Source organism: Dromiciops gliroides, chromosome 2 (assembly GCF_019393635.1).
Source record: "Dromiciops gliroides isolate mDroGli1 chromosome 2, mDroGli1.pri, whole genome shotgun sequence".
Taxonomy (NCBI): Eukaryota; Metazoa; Chordata; class Mammalia; order Microbiotheria; family Microbiotheriidae; genus Dromiciops; species Dromiciops gliroides.
This window is the reverse complement of record NC_057862.1, coordinates 14,922,614-14,941,415: the sequence shown is the minus strand read 5'-3', so window position 1 is coordinate 14,941,415 and position 18,802 is coordinate 14,922,614. Positions and strand designations below refer to the sequence as shown.

Sequence of the window (18,802 nt, the reverse complement as noted above, 5' to 3'; positions counted from 1 at the left end):
ATTTTACAATGGAGAACATTAAGGTAAACAGCGCTTATGTGACTTTCCTGAAGTCACACAGCTAGTAAGTGTCTGAGGCTGGATTTGAACTCAGGTCTTCCCGATGCCGGTCTCAGTGCTCTATCCCCTGTACCCCTGGCTGTTTCTGTCATCTTAAGGACTAAAGAGAAGATGCCAAGCCCAGCTCCCACAAGCTAAAGGGGATTCAGGATTTAGGCAGAGTGTGTCTAGGCAGATAAAGTATCAGGGCTTGGGAGTCAGGAAGACCTGGGTTCAAATCCTACCTTTGGAGGTCACTAGCTGGGTGATTATGGTCCCAAGAGCATTCAGAGCAACAGTAATAATAACAGGTAGAATTAATATAGCACTTGAAGGTTTGAGAATTGCTTTATAAATATGATCTCACTTTATCCTTACAAGTCTGTGCAACACACGTATGTTTGAAAACTGTGAAAAAAAAGTGATCTGAAAAATTCATTTATTTAGGGAACAATGCTTAAGTGCCTACTAAGTGGTAAGTATTGGGCTAGACATGAGAGATACATAGCAGTGATATGATGCTATCATTATCCCCATTTTAGACATAAGGAAGCTAAGGCAGACAGAGGTGAAGTAACTTGTCCAAGGTTACACTGCTAGTAAGAAGAGGAGAGTGAAATTTGAACTCAGGTCTTTCCCAATCCAAGGCCAACAGGAGACCTACTGAGCCACCCACTCACCTCATAACAGTAACTAGAATTTGTATAGCGCTTTAAGATTGACAAGGTCTTTCACTCACATCTATCGTCTTATTTGAGATACATAGAGTCAATGCTATTATTAATCCCATTTTACAGATGAGGAGACTGAGGTTCAGAGATGTGAAGGGAAGTGCCAAAGGTCATGTGGCTAATAAAGGTAGGAGCCAGGATTGAAACCAAGGCAGTCTGGGGCAGCAGAAAGACTGTTTGCAGACTTTGGAATCAGAGGATATGAATTCAAATTCTGTCTCTATCTGTTTGACCTTGAGCACATACATGCTCTGAGCCTCCATTATCTCATTTACGAGATGAGGACATTAGATTAGTTGGCCCCAGCAGCCCCTCCCTTCTCCCAGAGATGGCTATGGCCAATGAGGAGACTATAAGGTGGGTCACTTAAACAGTACCCTGCTTGACAAAATAAGTAAGCTTAGGCACCCGTCTCCCAGTCTCACCAGAGTCTAAGTGCACTAGTACTAAATAATGCTCCTTCCTAAGGATGCTGGAGTTCCTGGGACAAAGATGTGCTCAAGCTAAGGAGATGGATGACCCAAACCCACCCCAGTAGTGGGTCAGATTCCTGCCTTCCATTCCCAGAGACCGAGAGTAGGCATTCTCTTGTCTTATTTTCTTTTTTTTTTTTTTTGTGGGGCAATGGGGGTTAAGTGACTTGCCCAGGGTCACACAGCTAGTAAGTGTCAAGTGTCCGAGGCAGGATTTGAACTCAGGTACTCCTGACTCCAGGGCTGGTGCTTTATCCACTGAGCCACCTAGCCGCCCCCTTCTTGTCTTATTTTCAAACGAAAATCACTGAGAGATTCTTCTGGTCTCAGAAGTTGGATATGGATCAGTAAGTTCTCAAACTTAGAATCTTAAAATTTTTTGAAGTCCCCCCCAAAGCTTCTGTTTCTGTTTTTCTGTCATTTCAGTCGCATCCAAATCATCCTGACCCCATTGGTGGTTTTCTTGGCAAAGAAGCTGCAGCGGCTTACCATTTCCTTCTCCAGCTCGTTTTACTGTCTTCATCTAGCTTGAGTTTTACTGGTGCCCAGTATGTTCATAACCAGATCCCATAATTCAAGCTGTAGCTGATTGGCATTGGGGGATGGAGTGGACAGAAAAATGTTGCCAATCAGAGCCGGGTTTTTCTTGCCTAGAGTTGGGAGTGAAGGGACTAAATTTGGTATCAAATGGAACATGAAGCCTATGTTACATATGGTTAATACTCCAATCATATAATAATAAAGATTGTTTTCATTCTCTACTTCTACACAATTAAAGACCTTTTAAAATAATGGCTTTGATTCAATAAATCATGAGGAAGGGATGGAAGGGAATGGCAATAGAAAATTAGGAGGAACAGAAGCCAAGAGATTTGATCTACAGATACACGTATTATACAGCTACACCTGCCTGACATGAGAACATAGTCTAATCTAGATGGGGGACAAAAATAGTGGATGAACAAGCTGCTTCTCTGATGGTCTTAACGGACAGCATGTCTAATGCCCATAGCACCCCTGCTGGGTAGATATGGGAGGACAGCTGGATATATATATGTGTGCGTGTGTAAGTATTGTAATGTAACCATGTGTGAATACATATGCACGAGTGTACATGTGCACACGTCTATATGTAGATTTATATGCCTACATATGTATAGGTTTAGCTAGATAGATAGACAGATAGCTTTTACTTCCTTGTTTTAGAAGCTTGGTGATAATCCCAAAGACATCTCCTTGTCATTGGATTCTCTGTCCCCCCTCCCCCCCATTTTATTTTATTTTTATTTTTTATTTTTTTGCAGGGCAATGGGGGTTAAGTGACTTGCCCAGGGTCTCACAGCTAGTAAGTGTCAAGTGTCTGAGTCTGGATTTGAACTCAGGTACTCCTGAATCCAGGGCCGGTGCTTTATCCACTGCGCCACCTAGCCGCCCCCCCCCTCCCCCCCCCCATTTTAAATGATCGAAAGCTCAAAACTTTATTGTTCCTTCTGGGACTTCCTTCATAAACAGAACAATGGTTTCATTCTGATGATGATTTTCTGCTGTCACAGATCACTGTTACTTGGTTGGGCAATTGAATATTTACATCTGTCAAACTGCTGTACCTGACTTAAACATAAAAGTCAAACAAGTGGAAGTTATATACTTCTAGCATTCAGTGTACTGTTAAGCCTTTGGTGCCTCCCAAGGGTCCTCTAGCTTGAGGGGGTACCTGTTGGTGATCAGCTTTAGAGGTGATACTGATGACTGAAAAAAGCAAACACACTGAAATGTATCTAGGATTTTAATATCTGTTCGACATTTCATCCAGATTTCCTGTATGGCTCAGTTAACCCTGAAAGGCTCTGCTACAGGTCTTACTCTCCACATAGTACAGCTGAGGAAATGGTTTCAGAGAAGATCAGTGACTCCCCTGGTGGTCACAGAGGTAGTAACTATGAGAAATCCGTCTTCCTACCTCCAAGTTCAGTCATCTTACCCAGTCAACTTCCCTGCCTTGATCTCAGGAGAGATCCAGGACTGGAGAAGTGACAGAACAAAGAACAATCAGTCAAAAGAACTTTATTACACCAAGGTTGTAGGGAAGATTGTTAAGCTGGATACATTCATGGGGGAAATAGTTTATTTCTTAACATTCTCAGAACAGTGGGATACCCTTGACTAATTCTGGTAATTCTCACTTTGTAACATTAAAAATACAGTCTTGCCCTCTCTAGGATTATCCACACTTCTCCATTTGTGGTGACTTGATTGGAAATAAAATAGTCCCCTCCAAAGGGACCCAGCGAGGTAGCTTTTTCTGATTAAGGTGGAATACTGCAAGGCACTTTTCTTTGTAAAGAAATAAGAGGAATTAAATAGATTGTGTTGCATCCCAGTCCACAAAGAATGCCATGTATAAGGTCAATGTCCTCAGGCCATGTCCCAAGATCATTAAGATTGGTAGCTGTTTCTTAGACAATATTATTTTACTTATAATTGGGCCTCCCAGAATGTGGATTAGGGGTGGGGTAAAAATGGGAAAAAAATGTTTGTTTTAATCCTGATTTGTGTCAGCATTTGGAAAACCTGAATATCATTTTTGGTCTGTCTGAAAACTATCAGGTTTCTTATCTGTGACCATAGCATTATTCTTTTTTGTTTTGTTTTGTTTGTTTGTTTTGGTTTGGTTTGGGTTTTTTCGTTTTTGTTTTTGTTTTTGTTTTTGTTTTGGTGAGGCAATTGGGGTACTTGCCCAGGGTCACACAGCTAATAAGTGTCAAATGTCTGAGGCTGAATTTGAACTCAGGTCCTCCTGACTCCAGGGCCAGTGCTCTGTCTACTGCTCCACCTGGCTGCCCCCATAGCATTATTCTTAATTTAACATTGTATGAATCACGGAATACCCCAGAAATGCGTATGTAAGTAGAAGCAGGGTTTGGAGTTAGTAAGAAACCCTGGGCCCAAATCTACCTCTGATGCTTACTGTGTGACCAAACTTATCCGTGTAAGCCATGGAAAGTGGTTTAACATCTTTCATTCCCAGTTTCTCCATCTGTAAAATAGAGATGATGCTAAGGGTCTACTTCATAATGTTATTTATCGTAAGTACAGAGTTAGTGAATATAGGAGAGTGCTTTTAGGGGCATTGGTGCAACTGGAGACAAAAGAGAAGTATACAAAATTCTTCTTAACCTGAAGTCCATGAACTTGGATTTTAAATATGTTTTGCCTTTCTGTAGAATTGATTGAAATAAACTCGTGATGATTTTAGAAATGCCTGTCACAGAATAGTATTCTGCTCTAAGAAATGACGAACAGGATCATTTCAAAAGGGCCTGAAAAGACTTATATGAACTAATGTATATTGAAGTGAGGAGAAGCAGGAGAACATTGTGCAGAGTGACAGCAATGTTATTTGATATAGAACTGGAAATGATTTAACTGTTCTCAGCAATACACTGATCCAAGAAAATCCCAAAGAACTAATGATGAAGCACACTATCCATCCACCTCCAAAGAAAGAACTGATGTTGATTGAACAATGCTGCTTTTCACTTTCTTTCATCTTTTTCCTTTTATTTGAGTTTTCTTGTGTAAAATAACTAATATGGTAATGTTTTACATAATTGCACATGTATAACCTATATCTGATTGCTTGTTGCCTCAGGAAGGGGGGAGGGGAGGGAGCGAAGGAGGAATCGAATTTGGAACTCAAACCTTTAAATTAAAATGTTTATTATGTAAAAAATAAATGCAATCATTTAATAAAAATAATAGCTAGAGGGAAAACTGGAAGATAGTATGGCAGAAATTAGGCTTAGACCAACATCTTACACCTTATACTAAAATAAGGTCAAAATGGATACATGATTTAGACATAAGAGGTGATACCATAGGTAAATTAGGAGAGAAAGGAATAGTGTACCTATCAGATCTTTGGAAAGGAGAACAGTTTTTGACCAAACATGAGATAGAGTATATTATAAAATGCAAAGTGGATGATTTTGATTATATTAAATTAAAAAATTTTTGTACAAACAGAAGCAATGCATCCAAAATTAGAAGGGAGGCAGAAAGCTGGGAAACAATTTTTGAGGCCAGTGCTTCTGATAAAGGCCTCATCTCTAAAATATATAGGGAATTAAATCAAATTTATAAGAATCCAAGTCATTCCCCAATTGAGAAATGGTCAAAGGATATGAACAGGCAGTTTTCTGATGAAGAAACCAAAGCTATCTATTCCCATATGAAAAAATGCTCTAAATCTCTAATGATTAGAGAGATGCAAATTAAAACAACTCTGAGGTACCACCTGACACCTATCAGATTGGCTAAAATGACAAAAAAGGAAGATAATAAATGTTGGAGAGGCTGTGGGAAAATTGGAACACTAATGCATTGTTGGTGGAGCTGTGAGCTGATCCAACCATTCTGGAGAGCAATTTGGAATTATGCCCAAAGGGCGATAAAGCTGTGCATACCCTTTGACCCAGCAATCCCACTTTTAGGTCTTTTGCCCAAAGAAATCATGGAAGGGGGAAAGGGACCCACGTGTACAAAAAAATTTATAGCTGCTCTTTACGTGGTAGCAAGGAATTGGAAGTTGAGGGGGTGCCCATCAATTGGGGAATGGCTGGACAAGTTGTGGTATATGAATACAATGGAATACTATTGTGCTGTAAGAAATGATGAGCAGGAAGAGTTCAGAGAAACCTGGAGGGTCTTACGTGAGCTGATGATGAGTGAGATGAGCAGAACCAGAAGAACATTGTACACAGTATCATCAACATTGAGTGTTGACCTACTGTGATGGACTATATTCTTCTCACCAATGCAATGGTACAGAAGAGTTCCAGGGAACTCATGATAGAAGAGGATCTCCAAATCCAAGAAAAAAAAAGAAAGAAAGAACTGTGGAGTATAGATGCTGATTGAACCATATTATTTCTTTTGTTTTGGGTGCTGTTGTTTTTTTTTCTATTTTGAGGTTTTGCATCACTGCTCTGATTCTTTCTCTTGTAACAGGATTAATGCAGAAATAGGATTAATGTTATTATGTGTATATATATGTGTGTGTATATATATATCTATATGTATATGTATAGATATATATAGATATAACCTATATCAGATTACCTGCTGTCTAGGGGAGGGGGGAGGGAGGGGAGGAAGGGAGGGAGAAAAATCTGAAATTGTAAAGCATGTATAAACAAAAGTCGAGAACTATCTTTACATGTAACGGAAAAAATAAAATATCTCAAAAAAAAAAAATAGGAACATACCATATAATGATCAAGAAATTCAGTGGAAAACCAGTATAGGTGATTCCTTTCATCCTTGTGCTGCATAAGAACTCAGCCAGAAGCCCATAGCTTCCACAAATATCAGCACCAACATTGGCAATATCTTGACTTTTCTTATCTTTCCAGTCTTCTTATATCCAACACCACTGGTCAACTCACGATTTTTCATTCTCAACATTTCACATGGCAATTCCATGGCTTTCCATTAGTTTTCCCACATACCTGGAATTTTCTCCCTCCTCAGCTCTGCCTCCTGACTGAGATCCTGCAAGACTCAGTTCAAGTCCCATATCTGTATGAGGTTTATCCCAGGCCCAGCTCCTATGAACTCCCCCAACTGCTAGCATTACCTTCCTTTTGCTCTACATGTGTCTTGTGCATACAGAGTTATTTGCATTATTGTCTCCCTCATTAGAATGTGAATTCTTTGAGGGTGGGAACCATGTGTTTGCCTTTCTTTGTATTGTACATGGTAAGTTCTAAATAAATGCTTATTGACTGACAAAAAAAAAAAATAATAGCTAGAGGGGGCAGCTAGGTGGTGCAGTGGATAAAGCACCAACCCTGGATTCAGGAGTACCTGAGTTCAAATCTGGCCTTGGACACTTGACAGTTACTAGCTGTGTGACCCTGGGCAAGTCACTTAACCCTCATTGCCCAGCCCCCCCCAAAAAAATAATAATAGCTAGCAATAGTATAGTTTGAAAGGAGTTTGACATATTAACTCATTTTTATCCTTGCAGAAACCCTGAGAAATAGGTGATATTATTATACCCATTTGACAGATGAGAAAACTGAAGCAGACACAGGTTAAGAGACTTGCCCAGGGGCGCACAACTAGTAAATGTCTGAAGCTGGACATCTGAGGCCAAGTATCTGAAGAATAGGGAATGGGAGTATTCATACCTGCAGTAGAAGTACTTTTACTTGGCTTCTTACCAGGCAATCAAAAATTGCAGTTTTCAAATGCCTGTTATCATTCTACCTCTTCTGACCTCCTTTCAACTGTCATTTTCTTTCTCATTTCACTTCTTTTCTCTTTTTTCAGGCTTTTTTTCTTCCTTATACTCCAAGAGTTTGGAAACCTCATGTATTTAAACCCAGTCAGGCCAATGATGGCATAAAGATCCACTAGAGAAGCCGATATAACCAAATCCCTTAAGAGTTAGGTACAGTGGCCTGTGATTAGACTATAACACCCATCTCCAAAATCCAATCTTCCCAAGGCACAGAACTGAAAGACACTTAAACAGGGCATAGTTTTCTAAGAATGTTGTTGGAGAGAAGAGGTTTTATTTTGAGACAATCAAATCCAATGCTGGACTTGAGACTGAGCTGCATGGGTAAAAAGAGGAATTCTGCAAAGGTGCCTAACTTCAAAAACTCAAAGCTGTGATTCTAATGTGTTTTTATATTTTATAAAAAGGAGATTTTCACCAGAACCTTTGCTTGACATATAGAGGTGAAGATAAACATGAGATATCTGGTTGGGAGAAATACAAAAGCAAATCTGAGGTTGTTCTTTGGCTCCTGGTCACTCAGTGAGGCTGACCTCAGAATTTGCCGTCTATCTGTAATTTTCAACAAACTGAATCTTTTCTCATTTTCTCTGCTGTGACAACCACCTGGCAGGACCCAGGTTGCTGAGCTTGAATTCATTTTCAGGAACATGTTATTTTGTATTCCTTTGATCCCTAGGAAATTACTTTTGTTTTCTTTATATCTGAGAAGGTGGCATTGTATTCTTTTTTTTTGGGGGGGAGGGGTTGATCCGGAAGGCTTTGTTCACAACACCCAATTACATTCTGTTTCAGCAAGTGATAATTGCAGCAAAATATTTCACAGCAGGAGATTAGACAAAGTATTTGAAACAATGTAATATGACTCTGTGGAATTAATCACAATGTCATGAAGAGGGGAAAAGTACATTAAATTGTGACATTAAGAATGGGAAAATTAGACCTTGCCTTATAATTTCACACCCATCACTTTCATGCCTTTGCTGAGGGTTTCTGAAAGAGTCTCAGGAGGAAGGGAGTGAATTAAGAAGTTACTTGTGAATTGATGCAAATACATTTTGTTAAATTGGAATATCTGGACAAGTATAGGGGCTAGGTCCAAGTCAATTAAATTCAACGAGCTTTATTAAATGCTTATTATGTGTTGTGATATGCATGGAGACACAAAAGTGCAATTGAAACTGCCTCTTCCCTAAAGGCCTTACATTTTACTCTAAGCATCTCAGTTCGGGCCCAATTTTTAAAAGCCAGTTTAGTTGCTGCCTCTGTGTAGTAAGACAAGCAAACAAATGAGTTGTGTATGTTTAAATAATGTCAACAAATACAATAACTCTAAAAATTCAAATTGCAGGACAGTTTCTGATCTAAATTAGTGAACAGAGTTTCCTCATAAGGAGTTCTCTACATCAGACCATCCACAGATCTGGACAAAATAATAATTTGGCATATATGTCTCCCCCCCCTCCCTCCACTGAAATAGATTACAAGGCTATCAATTAAAGAAAAATTCCAGGGAGATTGTTGAAGCTCAAAGGAGTAAGTGAATTCCTCTGGGTCACGTAGCCCAAAATCAGAGATCAGAAGAAATAAATGCAAGCCTTCCTGACTCTAAACCTAGCACTCGAATAACTATAAATTACTATCTTTAAATTTTCAGATACAATTATTAAGCTACTACTAGTAAGAGGTGACTTTTCTATAGCATTTCAGAGTTTGTTTGAGTTCATAGGAACCCTTTCCTCTACTACACAGAGGAGGGTAAATCTTCTACCCAGATTTATACAGCTAAGAAGTTTCTGAGGCAGGATTCGAACCAAATCTTTTGATTTCAAATGCAGCCCTCCATGCCAGTTTGTTGTGATGACCCTTCCCACATACATGCACGCGCGCGCACACACATATTCTAAAATGCTGGGGGAATAAATTCTTAACCAAACAGGGAAGAGAGGTGATTACCACAAACAAAATGAATCATTTTAGTTAGATGAACAAAAACTTCAGGGACAAAATAAATACAACTAGAATGAAAAGGGAAGTGGCTAACTTGGGGGAGGGTATTTAGAATATATCACTGATAAAATTCTGAAATCCAAGATACATAGGCACTTCACAATAATAAATAAAACCAGAATTCTTTTCCCAATAAATGTGGTCAAAGCATATGAATAAAAGTTCTCCAAAAAAATTGTAAACTCTTAACCATTATATGAAAGAACATTCAAAATTGAAATTATTAGAAAAATGGAAATCAAAACACGTCAGAGGTTTCACCCAACAACCAGGAAATTGGCAAAGATGATACAAAGTGGAATAATGACTACTGGAGAGGAAATACTGACACACTAATGTAAAGTTGGTGAAGCTGTAAGTTGACCCAAATATTTTGGAAAAAAATTGGAATTATGTAAAGAAAGGGACCAGGGTAGCCAAAGGGCACAGTGGATAGAGTATCAGGTCTAGAGCTAGGAACACTCACCTTCCTGAGTTGAAATCTGGTCTTATAGACTTACTACCTGTGTAACCATGGACAAGTAAACAAGACCTCAATCTCCTCAACTGTAAAATGACCTAGAGAAAGGAATGGTAAATCACTCCAATACCTTGGCCAAGAAAATCCCAAATGGAGTCACAAAGATTCAGCACAACTTAAACAACTGAAAAACAACAACAAAGACAGTGATTAAAGTGCCTATACTCTTTGACCCATGGATTCCACTGATGGGCCCCTTCTCAGGGAGGTCCATGTTAAAAAGAAAGGAGACAAAGGTATGGAAAACTATAGATGTCAGGGTTTTTTTATTATGTGTTGAACGTTTTCCCCTTTTTTATTCTTTGATATCTTGTATTACACCATAGATTATAAAAACAATGCAAATTATTTTTAAATGAATTAATTCCACAGTAAAACTACACATGCCCCACTAGAAAATGTATTCCCTGTCTTACACATTGAGAATAAATTCCAGGGACAGCTAGGTGGCGCAGTAGATAGAGCACCGGCCTTGGATTCAGGAGTACCTGAGTTCAAATCCAGCCTCAGACACTTATCATTTAACTAGCTGTGTGACCCTGGGCAAGTCACTTAACCCCAATTGCCTCACTAAAAAAAAAAAAAAAAGAGAATAAATTCCAGGTGTGCAGAGTCATTAAAAATTCAGTCACTCATAAAACAAATGGTCAGTTAAAGGATGCCAAGTACACTTTCCGGCCATCTCAAGAAATACTGCCCGAACAAAGGACACTTTGAGTATGGCTTACTCTTGGTAGTCTGTAGAGATAATTTTTCTGAAATATTTACCATTTCTTCAAATAGTATCTCAACAAAAGGAACTCCAAATGATGTCTATATGCTCCTTACAAGGCCTGGGGATGCTCAATCCCCCAGGGGGGGTTATCCCTCTTTTTTCTTAACGTATCTTAAAAATTCAATGTTTTACTGTCTTAGTCAGAGGAGCACGGGTTTGGAGCCAGAAGGGACGTTAGAGGCCATTGAGTCAATCCCTTCCATTTTACAGATAAGGAGGCTTAGACACAGAGTGGCTAAATGGCTTGCCTAGGGTCACACATCCCATAAGAGTCTGTGGCATGATTCAAACTCAGGTCTTCTTGATTCCAAGTCCAAGACTCCATCTACTGCTTCAACTGGATTCCTCTATTGAGTTTCCAGGTCACTTTTACTTATTTCATAATGAATTATAGTCAATTTCAACAAATAAAACAATTTACATATACCTTTTCATGAACATTTACAGTTTTATTAGTTGATTTCAATAAATAAGATATATTCAATCTCCCCTCCCCCAAATCAATTACTACAGACTTATTCCTTTTTCTTATCTCCTATGCTTGTAAACTTGACACCATCTCTTTACCTCTTCCATGTCATTCATTACCAGGTCTTGCCAGGACTCAGGACAGATCCCCAGGTAGCCTACCACAGCCTCATGATACTCTCTGACTTGGTCTCCCATTGCTACCAGTGCTGGAGTGTTGGTCCCCTTTGGGGCATCATAGAATATTCAGGGATGATTAGTACCTCTGGTGTGAGGGCTTGCCAATCCCTTTTCAGGGCTGCTCACTGGCCTTTGGAGTCACCCTTCACCCAACTCTCACCTGTGTCTCTAAGACGCTATGCCATGCTCAGTGGCCACAAACCAGAAAACCATCCCAGCAGATGGGCTAAACCAGGGTAACCAAAGGGCCTCCAACCTGGCAGTGTGTTAGGGGGGTGTCTACCCCAAACATGTGAAGACTTATTTCCAGCAGAATGGGAAGATGAGAACAATTTGTTCTAATGGCCATGGAGGCAGCAAAAGCAGGTGCTATGGAACACTTTGAGCTTGGGCAGGCATCAAAGACACCAAGATCATCTACTGCATCCTAAGCCATCACCAGTTGAATTGACTTCTGTCCTGTCACTGGGCTTTGACGACTCAGGAAGACAGTGAGGCTGATGACTTTGTGCAGCTCTGCCTCACTTAAATGCAATTCGTGTATAAGTCAAGACACAACCTGTGATGTCATTGGTCCTTTCTGAAAACATAGGATGAATAAGAACAACCAAGCCTTGTAAACCACACCTCTTCACCATCTCTTTAAAACGCCATCTTAACACATAGAGACAGAACCAGTGTGGAGTGACTAAGACTCTGCCAAAGGGAATTTACACGTGTGTCAAGGGGTGGGGGGAGGGTACATTTCCTGTCACTTCCATTGTTTTCAAGCATGCCTGACCTACTTCCTTGCCAACTTTGGGTTACCACACCCAGCATACTGTTCTGTCTTTCATGGCCCACCTTCTGAGTCTACTCTATCAGCCACCTCATCTTCTCATGTCCTTCTGGGAGCTAGAAGGAGCAAAGATCATTGGTTAAGCTACAGGATGGGGGCTTAGGCTCCTGAGGGAATGGCCCCCTTCATTTCAGGCATGACTGTACCTAGCCAAGGAAGACGGTGTTTCACTCTGCATCACGGAATTTGCCCTACTACGGGGCTAATAGCTAGTTATAGCACTGCTCATCTTAGTAATAAATACAATGTAGTTTAAAAGGTGTTGGAGCCATTAACCACCAGAGAATCAAGACAGGCTTCAAAGCTTTTGGAGTAGCCTCCTAATGGCTGTTTCCACCTGTGCTCTCTTGCCTTTCCAGCATACCCTGTCAACAACTGCTAGGAAGATGTTTCTCTTACATAGAATGTGTATGATTGGGAGCACCTGAACATGTTTTAGAGGCATAGGGAAAGGAGTGAGTGGTGAAGACTGGAAAATAATAGTTTACCTGGAAAAATAATCTCTCTGTCTCTGTCTCTCTGTGTCTCTTCCTCTGTCTCTGTCTCTGTGTGTGTCTCTTCCTCTCTGTCTCTGTCTCCCTGTGTGTTTGTATTGTCAAGATAATGGAATGTGATAGATGAGATTTGGCAGATACTGAGGAGCCCACCTGAGTGGATTACTGGCTGATTTGACTGGATTAGTAGTTGACTAGATTCTAAGCAAGTCTGGCTGGTACTTGAGAGTACTTAAGTAAGCATGGTTCTCAGAATCTAAAAAAACTTTGAACTTCCAGCCCAGTCAACCAACCAGCTTGAAGAACCTCCCATTTCTGGAAGGAGGTAGGAGAGCCTGTGCAGAGAGCACTGTGGCTTTTTGGTTTCTGACTTCACCCTGGTGGCGGTGTGGAGACTCCTGAGGACTTCACAGGAAAAATGAGGAAAGATAGGATTGCCAGGCTGTAGGATTTCTTTTCTCAATCTTTCTCTTTCTATCTTTCAATAAACCCTTAAAAAACCTAAACTCATTTTATCAGTGATTTTAATCAGTTTCCCCCAAAACTGGGGGAACAGATTAGAACCTGCATTTAGAATTTTAAATTACACAGTATCTTTGTCTCTGTCTCAGTCTCTCTCCCTGTCTCCCTCTTTACATTTACAAAGCTCTATTAGTATGGAAAGACCATCACCATTACCATTATGGGCCCTTAATATTGCTTTTGTTCTTTCTGAGTTATCACCCTTCATCTTCTTACTGCCTCTTCTTTTAGACAAATACCAAAGCCCCATTTCTCATAGTGATTGTTCATTAACCTCACATTGGGCAATTTCATATCCAGCAAAGTATATTTATTTGTGCAGTTTCTACTTGGTCTATTTCCCTTTCCCACTTTTGGCTCTGAAAACAAATGTGTAGATATTTAATTAGATGCTTCCACATGCAGACCATCTTGGTGCAATAAACATGGTAGATTCTGCAATTCACCCCTAAATTAAGCAATCTTCTGATTAGGGGAGGGATTGTCAGCATCAAGCATGGAGGGGTTGTCTTTCCTCGGGCTGATTTATAGAATTCTGAGCTATGGCTTTTTTTCTCCACTGTGACACTTATCTCCACATACATCAAAGGAACCAAGGTTCCTACAGGGCCTTCATTTCCTGGCCAGATATATTTACAGTTTGCTGCAACTGGATGCAAACACAGGCATTTTACAAATCCCAGGGGATTTAAAAGAGAAAACAGAAGAATGGTGGGGAGAAGCAAAATTGTATTAACAAACATCCCAGGTGGAAGGGCCGAGTCTTACAGAAAACACTTGTGTAAGTCTCTTTCTTCTGGAATATTTGACATGTCAAGTTCCAAGTCAATGCACCACAAGCTGTGATCACACATGAGACTGAGGAAGGCTGGATGAGGGAATCGGGGGATGGGGGGTATGAACCAAAATCAGTCACAGAATGTGAATTTACAGATAAGAAACTTTGGCTTTTTACTGAGTTTTGTTGGAGTTCATCCCTTGGAAGAGATAATGAAATGGCTTCAACTTTATTTTTTTAATAGGATTGTTATAAAGCAGTCTAAATAATTGAGCTTCTGAAGGTATGGGAGAAAAAGCATCACACATGGAGTCAGACAACCTGGGTTCGGATCCCAGATCTTTCTGCCTTATACTTCCTTTGTGGCTGTGGACAAGTTACTTATATTTGAGAGTTGGTCCCCGTGGTACTAGTAGACCTTCTACTTCTGACTTTAAAATCCTAATGCAGTCTTAGGAAAAATAAAGATCAGATTCCCATAGACTCCAAATTCATGATCTTTAAGCCTAGGATGCTAAGTAGAGGGATGACCTTACCTTGGAACCATGGCTTGAGTGAGGAGGAGTTGCCACCAGGGACAGGCAGGTAAATAGGAGCCTCCCAAATGCCCTTTGTTGGGGTTCTCCTGCTCCTGGACGCTCCTGTTGCCTCACCTCATAAGACTTCCCAAGATCTCAGCTTTGGCACAGCAAACTGACTTTGAATCCATTGCTTGTTCATGGCATCTGTTTCACCTCTAGGCTCAGGTCTCGATGTTTCCAAAGCCAGTCTAGTAACCTGACCCTCACCCCAAATGCTTCTCCTTGGTCTTCACATAGTTTTTGGTCTATTTGACCAGAGACTTTACTGCAATGGAGATTAGCCCAGTCATTCCCAGGCCTTTCATCTGCCTATGGGTATAATACAAACCAGCACTTACATTAGTAGCACTCATATTGAAATATTCTAAATAAGTAATATTTTCTCTGAGCAAACTCCACAGTTCAACGCTTAAAAACAATACAGGAAAAACAAAAGTTTGGTCTGGATTAGTTCCTTGCTGAAACACTCTTCATTCAGCTAAACCTTGATGTTCCCCATGCAGAGCGTTCCACTTGCCATGGCCAAGCCTGTGCATACACTAAAATGGTCATTCTCCTCTCTGAGTCTTGGGTCCCCTCCCTTCTTTAAAAGGTCCCTTTAAGTGATGCTTCCTACAAGAAGCCTTTTCAGATTGCCCATTTTGTAGTGTTTCCCCTCTCACTATATATACTGTGTATAGATTTCCCATATACTTATTGCGTACATATTATTTCCAACTCTGTAGGACATAATGGGTGCTTACTAAATGCTAGTTGACTGACTGGGCAAGATGCAAAACCCCTCAGGGCAGAACCTGTCTTTTGTAGGGTATATTTTTTCTGCCACATAGATGGTAGAAGGAGCAGATCTGTAATTTCTTTGATAAAGGGAACTCCCAGGTGCTGAAAGTCTCCCCAGTGCAGGTCAGCAACTTCCCAGTGATTTCTTGTCTTAGAAACTTGCCTAGAGTGGTGTCATCAAACTCACAGACAAACAAGGGCCATTAAACCATCAATAAGGAACCCTGTGGGCCACATATTGACTTAGAAATCCCTATATTAATATCATCTGTTTTCTTATATTTTTATTTCTTTGGATGAATATTTTTCAATTACATTTGTATCTGGTCCTGCCACACTGAAGCACTATGGGAAGCATAGCCTGGCCTAGCAGTCTGCTGTGCTTGACAGCTCTGCCCCAGAGCATGGAGAGGTTCAGAAACTTGATCGGGTCCCATAGTGAGTATGTTAGTGGCCTGCCTGGAACCTGTCTCCTACCTTTGAGGTAGTTCTGTGTATACTGTGGATGCTTGTTGAATCGAATGGAACTAATCACCTCAGTGCTCTAGTTCTGAGATAATTTCATCACTAGTTCTCCCTCTTGTCTCTTAAGGGAGTGATTTCTTTCATATCCTCATGCAAATTTCTCTACCACTACCCCTTCCAAGGCAGGAAAGAAGATACCCAGGATCTTCTGGAAGCTTTACTTCCCATGGTTCACAAAATCACAGCATCTCACAGTCAGATGGATTCTCAGAGGTCACCATCTAAGGGAACATGTACCTGAGCCCAGAATCTCCTCTTTGACAGTCTCAGTAAGTGGACATTCTTCTTGTCGAGTTATTCTGATCATGTCCAGCTCTTCATGGTTCATTTGGGGAATGTTTTGTCCCATGAGGCATGGTTTGCCATTCCTTTCCCCAGCTCAGTAAGGCAAATGGGGTTCAGTGACTTGCAAACAAATATCTAAGGCTAGATTTGAACTCATGAAAATAAGCATTCCTGACCCCAGGCCCAAAGCTCTATCCACTGTGCTATCTATCTATCTATCCATTAGCTAGATTTGAACTCATGAAAATAAGCATTCCTGACCCCAGGCCCAAAGCTCTATCCACTGTGCTATCTATCTATCCATTAGCTGCCCCAAGTGGTCATTCAGTCTCTGCTGAAAGTGCTCAAGGAAGGGGGATCTCATTTACTTCTAAGGTAGCCTATTCGATCTAGGAATTCTCCAACTGTCAGGATTATTTTTTTTTTTTCAGAGATCAAGCCTCAATCAGGTTCTCCGAAATATTTGTTTTCTTGTTCCCAGTCCCATCTTTCTGATACCAAGAGGAAAAAGTGCAACCTCTCTCTATAGGCAGGCATACATACAGAGATGAAATATTTTCCTTTTTATGTCACCCCTTGTCAGCTGATTCTCCATCATGCAGCATTTAAAGGACCAAGGCAACCATGCCAAACTAGGAAACTCATGCCACTAACATTTTCTGAAAGGCGAGTCCTTCCTGCCCGTTCTTAATTACAGTGACACAAGTATCCAGCCACACACACATAGGCATGAGCTGGTCTCAGAGTTACTTTCATTTGAAGACAACCGCGGGGCCAGTGCCAAAACTTTCCAAGCAAAACCAGAGCTCCATCCCCCATCAGTCCAAGCTCCTTCCCTCTGAGGGTTCAGCAGTAATAGAGGCTAGTGGGCTGAACTATATCGGAGACAGCCCAAGGGCTCAGAACCTTACCTCTTCCAGAACGTCAGCCAGCTTGCTTAGAATCTCTTCAGGGAGGCTCTGGAATGTGGGGACACTGCAAGACAAAAAGGAAGGCAAAGGTGAATAGCCACACTCCCCTTGTTTTGGAAAAGAAACAACAGCCTGTTTGAAAGAAAGAAAGGAAGAAAGAAAAACAGGCTACTTTTGCACATACTTCCTGGAAATCCACAGGAAGCAGATTTGTAGCTTTTTCCTCTGTCCAATGAGGACAATCAGGGGCAGCTAGGTGGCGCAGTGGATAGAGCACCAGCCCTGGAGTCAGGAGTACCTGAGTTCAAATCCGGCCTCAGACACTTAACACTTACTAGCTGTGTGACCCTGGGCAAGTCACTTGACCCCAATTGCCTCACAAAAAAACAAAACAAAACAAACAACAACAAAAAAAAAAACAATGAGGATGATCGTTCTGTTATCTACCTTCATAACATAACCTCCATCCCCTGGCACTGCTGCCTCCCTTGGGCAGGGCCTTATCACTGGCAGCCTGGATCATTGCAATAGCCTCCTAGTTGGTCTGCTGGTCACAAGTCCCTTCCTTCTCTGCCCGTCCCCCATTCAGCTCTCAAAGGAATCTTCCTTTTAAAAAAAAAATTTCTTCCCAATTTACATGTAAAGACAATTTTTAACATTCATTTTAAAAAAATATTGTTTCAAATTTTCTCCCTCCTCCCCTTACTTGCCCCCTCCCCGAGATGGTGAGCAATTTGACGTAGGTTATACATGTACAATCATACAAAATATTTCCATATTAGTCAAGTTGTGAAAGAAGACACAGACCAAAGGGGAATTTTTTTTTTAAAAGGAGAAAAGTAGTATGCCTTGATCTGCATTCACACTCCACAAAAGAATCAACCTAAAGTACAAGTCTAACCATACTGCCCTTTCCCCACACTCAATAAACTTTAGTGGCTCCCTATCTCCTCCAGTATCAAATTTAAAACCTTCCATGTGTTTTCAAAGTCTTTCATCACCTGTTCACACTGCACCTTTCCAGACTTCTGCCATCTCACTCTGCTCCCTGTCCTCTGCCATCCAGGGACACTGGCATCTTCCTTGTCCCTCAAACTAGACACCCCGACTTGTGACTCTGGGCTTTATTTGTGGCTATTGCCCCCCATGCCTAGAAGGTTCTCCCTCCCTCCTCAATTGTCAAGCTTTCTTCAAATCCTGGCTAAAGCTGCAGATTTGAAAGGAAGCCTCTTCCCAACCTCTTGTCATTCTAGCACCTTTGATCTTTAGAGTTTTTCTAATTGATCATATATATGTATATGATACATATATCGACATATACAAAAATATAATAAATAGCTATATTTGTACATAGTTGCTTTCACGCTGTCTCCCCCCATTATACTGCAAGCTTCTTGAGAGCAGGAGTGGTCTTCAATCTGAGGGGCAGGAGATTTTAATTTTCAAAAGTGGTATCCCTATCTCCATCCCTATTTTAGAAGTATTCAAATATGATTTAGTTGTTTCAATGCAGTTGATTATAGGTATTACTGTTTATTATTGTTGTTATATTTAATATGACCTATTTTTAAAAAGTTGTTGATGC

General features: G+C 40.6%; 1 protein-coding gene across 3 annotated transcripts in view; it reads right to left on the bottom strand.

Moving 5' to 3' along the window:
• Positions 1 to 18,802, bottom strand: part of PRKG1 (protein kinase cGMP-dependent 1) — a 1,388,722-nt gene that overhangs the window by 366,689 nt on the left and 1,003,231 nt on the right. For all 3 annotated transcript variants that reach the window (XM_043987057.1, XM_043987060.1, XM_043987056.1), the window contains exon 5: positions 17,218 to 17,281. In XM_043987057.1, the coding sequence (XP_043842992.1) occupies positions 17,218 to 17,281 (64 nt within the window). The remainder of the gene's footprint in view (positions 1 to 17,217; positions 17,282 to 18,802) is intronic.